This window comes from Poecilia formosa, unplaced genomic scaffold, assembly GCF_000485575.1.
Source record: "Poecilia formosa unplaced genomic scaffold, Poecilia_formosa-5.1.2 Scaffold210, whole genome shotgun sequence".
Lineage (NCBI taxonomy): Eukaryota > Metazoa > Chordata > Actinopteri > Cyprinodontiformes > Poeciliidae > Poecilia > Poecilia formosa.
Genome location: NW_006800149.1, coordinates 841,958 through 852,978, shown reverse-complemented (window position 1 = coordinate 852,978; position 11,021 = coordinate 841,958). Strand labels below are relative to the sequence as shown.

General features: G+C 40.5%; 1 protein-coding gene and 1 long non-coding RNA gene across 2 annotated transcripts in view; one reads left to right on the top strand and one right to left on the bottom strand.

The window, feature by feature from the left end:
• obsl1a (obscurin like cytoskeletal adaptor 1a) overlaps positions 1–9,843 on the top strand; it is a 17,049-nt gene extending 7,206 nt beyond the window's left edge. Inside the window, exons 5-25 of the mRNA XM_007567593.2 lie at positions 236–541; positions 636–902; positions 972–1,247; positions 1,341–1,455; positions 3,423–3,583; positions 3,682–3,954; positions 4,039–4,314; positions 4,402–4,677; positions 4,752–5,027; positions 5,104–5,379; positions 5,471–5,740; positions 5,825–6,091; positions 6,166–6,435; positions 6,536–6,802; positions 7,453–7,719; positions 7,839–7,951; positions 8,029–8,182; positions 8,303–8,464; positions 8,535–8,639; positions 8,728–8,994; positions 9,098–9,843. Coding sequence (XP_007567655.1) covers positions 236–541; positions 636–902; positions 972–1,247; positions 1,341–1,455; positions 3,423–3,583; positions 3,682–3,954; positions 4,039–4,314; positions 4,402–4,677; positions 4,752–5,027; positions 5,104–5,379; positions 5,471–5,740; positions 5,825–6,091; positions 6,166–6,435; positions 6,536–6,802; positions 7,453–7,719; positions 7,839–7,951; positions 8,029–8,182; positions 8,303–8,464; positions 8,535–8,639; positions 8,728–8,994; positions 9,098–9,375 — 4,922 coding nt within the window. The 3' untranslated portion in view covers positions 9,376–9,843. The remainder of the gene's footprint in view (positions 1–235; positions 542–635; positions 903–971; positions 1,248–1,340; positions 1,456–3,422; positions 3,584–3,681; positions 3,955–4,038; positions 4,315–4,401; positions 4,678–4,751; positions 5,028–5,103; positions 5,380–5,470; positions 5,741–5,824; positions 6,092–6,165; positions 6,436–6,535; positions 6,803–7,452; positions 7,720–7,838; positions 7,952–8,028; positions 8,183–8,302; positions 8,465–8,534; positions 8,640–8,727; positions 8,995–9,097) is intronic.
• The window catches only part of LOC107838084 (uncharacterized), a 178,378-nt gene that overhangs the window by 89,284 nt on the left and 78,073 nt on the right, over positions 1–11,021 (bottom strand). The gene's annotated exons all lie outside the window — the stretch shown is intronic.

Below are 11,021 nucleotides of genomic sequence, written 5' to 3'. Positions count from 1 at the left end.
AAATGAAAAATAAATATTTTATAGTACAAACCACAGGGTGAAAATAGCAATATCAATTATTTTATCATTATATATCATTTTTCCATGATGACCGGTAAGGCTCTGCCTCACCTGCCTCCCGTGACCGCATGTCACTGGTATGTACGTATCCAAAATAAAACAATGGATGCTGTTCCTGCTATAAGATACAGAACTATAACACTAGACTATGTACTGTTTTTCCTCTGTACTATAGCAACCAGACACAGCCCGCCAATCTGTCCTGTGGGTGTCAAAGTGGACATAGACCGACCCAACAGTGCTCTCTTCTCCTGGGTGCCTGCGCCCAACAGCCAGACTACCACCCGCTCCATGTTTGTCCTCGAGAGAAAGGAGATTGGTTCTCAGGAGTGGCAGAAATGCTTCACCTCAGAGACTGTCACCTCCGCTGAAGTTTCCGGTGACAGCGTTCCGTGTGAAGGCGACTACCGTTTTCGTGTGTGCTGCATCAATAAGTACGGACGCAGTGGCCATGTGGAGTTCCCCAAAGTAGTCCATCTTGGTGAGTAACATACCTAAAAGTATGATAATATATTTCAGTAAAAAAGAAAAAAAGATAAATGCATAGCATTGCTGTTATATTGTTAAACTTTTAGTCCCAGGGCCCAAGATTCATAAACATCTCCAAGGGTGTGAGGTGATGGAAGGAGAAGACGCTCAATTCTCTATCGAATTGTCCGCACCAATGGTTGGAACCTGGTTTCTGAACAGCTCCCAACTGCAGGATGGTGGAAGATATTCAGTGCAGCTGAACCAAACAAAGCACTCTTTGGTGATCCATGAAGCTGGAACCGCTGATGACACAGCAGAAATCACATTCATCGCCAATGGAGTGAGGGATTCAGCGGTGCTCAAGGTTAAATGTAGGTGTAAAAGGCTGTAATATTCATTCATCATTTTGGTTCCCAATTCATGTGTTCATTTCTCTGCAGCTGCTGTGTTCAAGTTCATCCCTCTGTCAGACCTAGAAAGCAGTAAGAGAGTGGAAACCGGTGACACCATTGTGCTCTACTGTGAGGTCACCCATCCTTTTGCTAAGGTAACCTGGTTTAAAAATGGTGAGAAACTCCAAGTGAGCGATGGGCTAAACATCCAATCAGACGGGAAGATGAGAAGGATTGTGATACAGTCTGCTGAAGCATCTCACTCTGGAGTTTACACATGTCAAACTTCAGAGGATGTCATCAAATTCAACGTGGACGTTGAAGGTTGTCTACTTTCTAGCAAATGTTTTTCAGGAAGTAAATTGCCTTTTGTTGCAGCAGCTGTAACAATCCATCCATTAATCTCGTGTTGTTCAGGACCTCCAGTAGAGTTCAGTCCAGCCTCTCAGGAAGAACTTCATAAGAACAGCGTGGAATTAGATCCTGTGGTTCTGCTTTGCCACGTCTCCAGAGATGACGCTGAAGTTGCTTGGTAGGACATTGAAAATGTAAACTCTTGCAATAAAATAGTCCCAGGTAGTGGTCTGTGTTGTGCATCATCAAGAAAATGTTGTAAAAATATTATCCAAACATACTGAGGAAAATATTTATGTACTTCCAAGAGTTTGGTTCATCTTTGGCTACAATTTCCAAGTACTGATGATATCACATTCATCTGTTCAAACAACTACATAGAACGATAATCACCATTATTCAAGAATGATGGTCATTCAAGAAGAAGGGGAGTTCTCTGTACAGTGTTTTGTGGGAACAACAGAATGAAAACAAAAAACCTCATAAGATTCTGCCTGAAGCTGCTGATAGAGTTCCATATGCTGAAAGTCTCCTCTGCAAGGAAGCTGCCATTTCATCTGAACTACCACAAAATGCCAGACTTTAGTTCGCAAATGCACTCAGGAACTAATTTTGATATTTCTGGAGACATGTTTTGTATGTTAAAATCAAAATCAAGTGTCTATCCACCATGTCTATTGGAACCATTGTTGAAAAAGGTTTTCCCAACTGTGACATATGGTGATGGTAGCATCACGTAGAGATATTTTACTGCAGGAGGGGCTGGTGCTCTTTAAAAAAAAATCACGATAAAATTTTAGATAGAAGAAACATTTCAAACCAGAAAGCTAAAAGCTTAGGTGAGAAAAACATTTTATATACACCGATCATAATTGGCCAATTTTTGGGAAAAAGTGTACGACCGGTGATCGTTGATCACTGTCTCTTGTTGCCGATCACACAAACCGATCATCTGTATCTCACTTCGCAGCCTGCGTGTGCAGCTTATCTACTCTTCCCTTCACACTGCACAAGCGTGCAGCAACACATCCTAAGCAAAGCAACACGTGTTCCTCCATCCGTATTGCGACGGAGAAATCCCTCAGGGCTGCAGCACGTCAAAATGCATCAACACAACGAATCTAATATGACATTTATAAAACAAGCAATTGACAGAGTGTGGCTATATCCAGGAAAAAAAAATCCAGAACGATCAGACAGCAGGTAAAGCAGCACATAACACTCACCCGAAACATCATGACGGCCAGAAAGCTAAGAAAATAACCCGAAAAATAATTTAAGTCTTCTGGCTAGCGGTGAAAGATGCTGGTTCTGCTGTCACTGTTGGACCGCCGCTACATGCTACTGGTAGTAATATTTCATAGACATAGCGTCGTTTCTGCTCCACCCCGCAGTGAACTCTCACACTGAACGCCTGCTTAACACTGCAGCATGTAACTTAAAGAAATATTTTACATATGTATTAAAACTTTTGCTATGTCCAAACATAAGATAGATAATCTCAGAAAAAAATCGAGCTCCTCTGCCTCATCTCTGTCCTCTGCAGAATTACTCAGCTCAGTCAGACAGCTAGCCATGCTAGGAAGTTTTGATTTAGAAACTCAGGATTGTATATTTTGATGGGACCTGCATTTGACTTTGAACAAATGTTTCCTATTATACTTGACATTATTTGATATAGGCAGTGTTATGAGATTTATTTGGCTTATGTATATTTGGCTGAGAACCTTACTGTTAAATATTATTTTACTGATTGCAGGTTTTTCAGTTGTCCTTTTGACTGAATAGCTGCTGTATCGTGCCTGTTTGCATGTTTTATGTCTAAATTACGGTAGGTGAATTTATTGGCAGATCGTTCTTCCATTTTGCCAGATAACATAGTACCATTTATACCTAAAGCAAAAAATTAACAGCCAATTAACAGCCAAGTCAGGTCCCTGATAAGCCCTCAGAAGTGATCGGAATCAGCAGCAAAAAACCTGATCGGAGCATCCCTAGCGTAAGAGAGATAGCATATAAAATAATTTTGGAATCCAAGAGCATTTCTAATTTAAACAATCAAGAAAAGATTAATTTGATTTTACTTCCAACAATTAAAAATAAGTTGTGTGTCTAGTAAAATCTGGCTTCATATGTGTTTCCCAGGTATAAAGATGGTTGTGAGATTCGGGCTAGTGACAACATTACCCTGCAGGTGGAGGGTACCATGAGGAGGCTAATCATCCGATCAGCAGAGGCTTCAGATACTGGACATTACACTTGCAAGTCTGGGAACAACAGCTTAGAATTTACAGTCAGTGTCAGAGGTATGGCAACTTCTGCTGGTTTCCTTTGTATGTAAGATTAATTAGTTCACTCTGATGAGAAAACTGATTTTGTGCATTTGTCTATTGCAAAAACCCAGAGCCTCCAGTGACAATTGTTGAACCTAAAGATGACATTGTGATGACATGTTACATATCAGAGGAGATCCACTTGCAGTGTGAGTTATCTCGGTCCAACGGGAAGGTCTGTTGGTTTAAGGATGGTCAGGAGGTGCAGGAAAGCGACAACATCCAACTAAGATCGGAGGGTCCTTACAGGAGGCTGACCATTCTCTGTGGCTCAGCGGTGGATAGTGGAGAGTATGTCTGTGAAACAGATGGAGACTCCGTCTTCTTCCAGATAACTGTTACAGGTAAAACCGTGATTAATGCACATTAAAGAGATTACAATGAAAAGGTCTGAGTAATATATTTTAAATATCTCTTTCCTGTTTTAGAGCCTCCTGTAAGAATCATCTCTCCTTGTGAACCCGAGGTAGAACTCACCCATGTTGCCCCAGAGAGACTGGAACTGTGCTGTGAAGTGTCCCAGGCGGATGCTCCAGTTCGATGGTACAAAGATAGTTTAGAGGTAGAGGAGAGCCCCAACTTGATACTGGAAGTAGATGGGGCCCAACGACGGCTAGTTATACCTTTAACAACTGTCAGTGATAAAGGAGAATATATATGTGACACTGAAAATGACTCAGTTGCCTTTCTTGTTAATATCACAGGTAAGTATAAGGAAACTTAGTCCAAAGCAAGTATTACCTTGGAGGTTATTGTTTTTAACCTACTTTTACTTTGTCCCTTTTATGTAGAGCCACCTGTGGTGCTAAGTCAACCCAAAAACTTGCCAGACAAACTGGAAAGTCTTGCTGGTAAACCAATCGTTCTGGAGGTTGAGGTGTCACGTCTAACAGCAGATGTCAAGTGGCTACTCAATGACAAAGAAATAGAGCAAAGTAGTAATATCACAATCACAGAAGATGGGATCTTTCGTCATTTGACCATCAACTCTCCCACTCCAAACAATTCTGGGAAATACACTTGTGACGCTGCAGATGATAAAATTGATTTCCAGGTGAAAGTTTCAGGTGAGAAGCAAAAACTGACTGACATTTTATGACCCGTGAAACTATTTTAGACCACTGTGTCTGTATTTCCACAGAGCCGCCTGTGAAGATTTTGAGAAAGTGTGAGACCAAGACAGATCTAAAGTTTCTAGTTTCAGATGACATTGTTCTTGAGTGCGAGCTCTCTCAAGCTAATGGAAATGGCAAATGGTACAAGGATGGCTGTCGAGTTCAGGGTGATGAAAGGTTCTGTGAAGAGGAGGAGGGTGCATTCCGGTCGCTGGTAATCCTTAATGCAGAACTCAAAGATTCAGGGGAATATTCCCTAGACGTTGGGGATGACAGTATCAGCTTCCACGTTAAAGTAGAAGGTAAAATTCTAATAACCGTTACCTTTTTTTTCCGTTATTGCAAAAATCCGCAAAATAAAAACTCTTTTGCCCTTAGAGCCTCCTGTAAGCATTGTAGGAAACTCATACGACCCTGATTACCAGGAATTGATGGGAGGTGATGACCTGATACTGGCCTGTGAGTTGTCCCGTGCTAATGCCCCAGTTCAGTGGTACTGTAATGACAGGCTTCTCACCAGTGATTCCCGTACCATCATTGAATGCTATGGAAGTATGAGAAAACTTATTATTTCAAACATCCAGCCCTCGGATTCTGGAAAGTATGTGTGTGATGCGGTGAATGACAAGATGGTCAACATAATCCGTGTTCAAGGTAAAAACTGCAGATTATAGCTTATTAGGGTCTATGAGAATAGCAAAAATCTTTAAAAGTAACTGACTTTGTGTCATCTTTCCCAAAAAAGAACCTCCGGTTACTTTTGTCAACAAGGAAGATGATGTGGTTGTGACAGGTTACGAAGCTGAGAGCGTGACCTTAATGAGCTATGTGTCCAAAGAAAGTGCGGTTGTACGCTGGCTTAAAGACTGGACACCAGTTGAAGGTGAACGCTTTCGAGAACTCATGGACGGCCATAAACGGAGTCTTACCATCCAACCTTTAAGGCGGTCTGATGCTGGTGAATACACCTGTGATGTCAACACTGACCAGATGCACTTCAGTCTACTAGTGAAAGGTAACAATCAATACTTTCAAACAATATGAAGAGAACTTCAAATTAACCAAAAAGCCAAAAAATATAAACTGTTTTTCATCATAGAAATGAGGATAAAATTTGTGCGACCACTCCATGACACCATGGCTCATGCTGACGGCATGGTGACACTGCGCTGTGAGGTGTGCAAGCCAAAAGCAGATGTCCAATGGCTTAAAAATGGCATAGAAGTAGTTGGTAGCAGGAGATTCTCCATTCGAGCAGATGGTGTTGAGAGAAGCTTGACCATCCATCGTTTAATTCATGAGGATGCAGGGCAGTATGCCTGTGAATCCAGAGATGATCGGACCACTGCAATGCTAAGAGTGGAGAGTAAGTATTCAATTTGTGTTTCTGACCTTTCCATTCAAGTTAGCAGCTTCATTCACTGCCTACTCTCTCTTCAGTGCCTCGAGTTGTTGAGTTTCTCACCGAACTTCACAACATAACTGTGCTAGAAGGAGAAGATGCCACCTTTAAATGTGTCGTTTCTCCTGAGAATGTTTCCTTGCTTTGGCTTATGGACAACGAACCAATGACTTTAGGGGATCGCTTCCAAGTGAGTCAAAATGGATTGTGCCACACCTTGGTGATTAAAAAGTGCCAGATGATAGACTGTTCCAGGATAACAGCAGAAGCTGAAGGAAAAATGAGCAAGGCTAGTCTCAAAGTTCAGGGTAAGACTAAAGGAAAATCTATGTAAAATGTAAAAAAAAAAAAAAAGAAAAAAAAAGCTGAATGCGAGTTTCAGTTTTGTTTCTCCTCACAATGTTTTAGAAGCTCAAGTCATGTTCACCAAGAAAATGGAACCTGTGACTGCAGAGGAGTTTGGAGAGGCTACCTTAGAGACAGAAATCAGCCTGGAGACTGGTGAGGTTCAGTGGATGAGGCAAGGAGTGGTCATCCAGTCTGGTCCTCGTCATACCCTGGCCCAGAATGGCTGTAAAAGAAGCCTAACTATCCACAACCTGAACCTGTCAGACCGAGGAACATACCGCTGTGAGACCCTGCATGATCGGACACAGGTCAAACTCAATGTAGAACGTAAGTAGTTATTTTTGAGGTGTGGAAACCTAATTACCATTTATCTTACCAACCTACCTACCTTTTGGCTAAAAAGCACAAATTTAGACCTAATGTGCAACCATAACTGTTAGACATGCACCTGTTACTTATAGTTATCTATCCCTGACTTAAACTAGTAATTCAATAAGAAGGAGCTAACCTTGGAAAAGTAGAAACAAAACTCACAAAAGAAAAGTTTGTAGGATTTTCCTCTCAAATAAACCCATTACAGTAAGCAGCATTTATTTATATTGATATTCACTGCACTTCTCTGGAAATGGTGTCTCTTCACACATATTGTAGGTGTTTTTTTACAGTGTGTCACAGAGCAAAAAAGATACTAAGAATAGCTTAGCCAGACTTCCAAGTGTGAAAATACTTGTTATATCAGTGTGCACAGAGCATCACCATCAAAATAAACTCCTGCTGGAAGAGGCATTTTTGTAATCCCAACAATGTCTAAATTTAAACCACTATTGTTCACTGTGACACACAAAGTGCTTTTAAGATTCACGTGTTTGCTTTGCCAAAACATTAGTTCAAATTCTCAATTTCAACGTTATTATATTTCCTTGACATGATTTCATAAAACATTGTCCTTTTACTGCATCTCTGTATCGCTAATCCAGCCCGAAAGATCTCCATCTGTAAAGGCCTAAAGGATCAAGAAACATTTGAACGGGAAACTGCCTCCTTTGAGGTGGAGCTCTCTCATGTAGATGTGGAAGGCATCTGGCAGAAAGATGGCATCCGCGTAAAGCCAAACAACCAGTTTAGGGTGAGCATCAATGGGCTAGCCCATAGTCTTACCCTGACAAACTTAACTCTGGAGGACACAGGCACCATCGTCTTCTCAGCTGAAGGAGTGCGATCGACTGCAAGGCTCACAGTTAAAGGTAAATACAAGCTAAAGAGGTCTGGGTTATTATTTTTATTAGGTCACAACTGCAAAAGAATTATTCGGAATTACTACAGTTCGGTGCTGACAGCCTAATCAGACTATATTGATTGACAGAGACACCTGTGGCTATCCTGAAACCACTGGTTGATGTTCGCGTGGAAGAAGAATTTCCAGTCACTCTTGAGTGTGAATTTTCCAGACAAAATGTTGAAGTCAGATGGCTTAAGGTAAAGAAAAGAAAATTATCAACAACTTGAATCGTTAATGTATGTAAAAAAAAAAAATTCTTTCCTCTGCAACTTAGAAAGGAAACGAGCTGAAGCCAGGGAAGAACCATCGAATCTATTCCATGGGTCGAAAGCGGTTCTGCCAGATCCTTCAATGCTCTGTTGCTGACTCTGGTTCCTATACATGTGACACAGGCGAAATAAGCACCTTCTGCTCTTTGGAAGTTTATGGTATATTTAATTCCAACACTAGCAGCGCTTCAACCTTTTTCTTGAACATATTCTTCAATCATTTATAATCAAAAGTCTCCATTTAGTGGTCATTCTTTTCAATTTCATCATTGCCCTCAGAGCACAAGTTGGAGATAGTACAGGGTCTTGAGGACCTTTACATCCAGGAAGATCAGAATGCTGTGTTTATGTGCGAGGTCTCTCTGGAGGATGTGACTGGGGAGTGGTACAAGAATGGTCACAAGATCAGACCCAGTACCACCACAAAGATCCGCACAGAAGGTCAGAAATCAAACAACAATTTGACTTTTTCTCTTTTCACCAGCTGAAATTAAAACGTGTCACCTTCCAGGGCCCAAACACTTCCTGCTGATATGCAACGTTAAAGCTGAGGATGCTGGAGATATCCGATTTGTAGCAAGGGATGTCGAGTCAACAGCCTACCTTGAGGTAGAAGGTGAGTTTTTTCAATTAGCGTCCTATTTCCTTCATGCCACCAACTTCATTTTTTCACCATTATAAATCTAAAATATTTCAATTTTCAGAACTCCCAGTTTCAATTGTAAAACCACTTCGAGACAGAACAGCCCTGGAGAACCACCGAGTGATCCTTGAATGCACCGTTTCTTCCCCTCGCTGCAGTGCAACCTGGTACAAAGGCAAACAGGAACTAGATTCTTCAGATAGGATGGATATTATAACAGAAGACTGTTCCCATAAACTAGTAATCCACCAGGTTGCTGTGGAGGATGAGGGAACTTACAGTATTGAGGTTGGAGAGCATACATCCAAAGCAAAACTAATGGTTGAAGGTAAGCTGGATGAATAGCAAGATACATTTTTGGCAAGTTTTCTTCGCTAAAATTTCATCCGAATTGTTATTTTTTTTCTGTAACATGCTTTATGCTGTTTCAGCCAAGGCTCTTGTGATGGTGAAAGAACTTGAGAATGTCCAGGTGACAGAGCCAGAGTCAGCTTCTTTCCAGTGTGAAGTCTCTGTTGACATCAACAAACCTCCAGTTTGGTCTTTAAATGGAGTGACCCTTCAGTCATGCCCTGCTGTCCGTCTGGAAGACCACGGGACAGTCCACAAGCTCACTCTGAGGGACACAAGCGTGGACATGAGTGGGACAGTCAAGTTCACATTGGGAAAAGCCAAAAGCAGTGCCACGTTTACTGTGATTGGAAAGTAGAAGGACTACAAATTATCTCTTGAAAGCAGAAAACAAACAGGAATCGAACTAACCCTGCATAACTGGATGGCCCTCACTTATTCCATCTGTTTTTATCAAATGGTGAGAGGCTAGACAGAATGGACAATTATGTATGTCAGTAATTATATCATTTTTATAATATAATATTTACATTTCAGTATTTTTAGTTGATTTTACAACAAACTATTACATTTCAATGAAAAACAAGCAGAATAAAAGGTGATGGTGCAACTCAATAAGTTATGAGTATCATTTTCTACCAGTGCCACTTTCTAATAGCACCAAAGTCGTAATGTAAATTCACAGTTGCTGTAAACCTACTGGTAATGTTGAAGCAATTATTCTGTCTTTTTAGTAAAAACTTTGACTGCCTGTTTTTCAAAAGGAACTGAGTACAGCTTACCAAAACATTAAGAGAAATATCTTCTTAGGGAACTGTTTGGAACTCAAGTCTTTGCTTCCAACATGACTGCATACCAGAGCAAAAAGCAAGGCTATAAGACATGAGTGATCAAATTTTGTAAGGAACAACTTTAGTGGTCATACCACAACATGTCAGAACACATCTGTAATGAATTTGAGCAAAAACTCCAAGCCAGGCCATCCCATATGAGTGCCTGACCTCACCACTGGGCTTTTGAATAAATGGTCCAATACTCCCATTAATGAGTTCCCATAAAGCTTGTGAAGCCCTTCCAGAAGAGTTGAAACTTTTATAGCCACATAAGATAACCCGAGGCTATGTTAATGGATTTGTACAAAAGATATCATTAACATCCACATGCATGCAAGAGCAATAGATCTAATAGTTTTGGATGATAACTAGTATAAATATGCAACTGTCCCACTGTGACTGGTTGGTCTCTATTCAGTGCTGACAGATCAGAGTTGCTAGTTTGACAAAATATGTTTCTTGATAATAGAAAGCTAATCATACTCTTATGTTCTGCATTAATTAAAATTTAATATGTACTTTTATGAGGACATATTAACAGTTATAATCCATTTTGAATCAATTTCACTGTAAAATCTAAACTATAAAGGCTATTTATCACTGTCTGAAGCAGATTTGTTGACCTAGAATGATCAGAACCTGATTTTATGAAATGACTCATCTGAATGTACAGTACTTCTAGTATTTTGGAGGACTAAAATTGTTTCAAAATGAGGTCTAATTTTTAATTTGGATTTTCAGATAACAGCTCAAGAAATAAGCATATATTTGAAAGAACATTAAAAATTGTTGCTTGTAGGGTTACTGCTAACGTCCATTTACCATCTAAGAATTTGGCCCAGGAAACTCTAAACTTCCAGCCTTCATGGTTTTTGGCATTTAACTCATTGAACTGCTAAAACCAGATGTTTTAGGTGCTGAATGCATAGTGGTCACTACAGTGGACAGCTATCTAAAAGCCATTTTCTTTGTTTATTGTGGATTTCTATGTTATAAATGCATACAGACCACTAAAGTGGACACTAGTGCATCAGGCAATATACACTGCCAACTATTGTCGATCTATTGCAGAGGTTCCCAAACTGTGGGGCGCGCCCCCTAGGGGGGCACTATGCCATTTCAGGGGGTGCGCGGGAAGCCGTCCGGATGGATGGAAAAAAAAAAAAAAAAA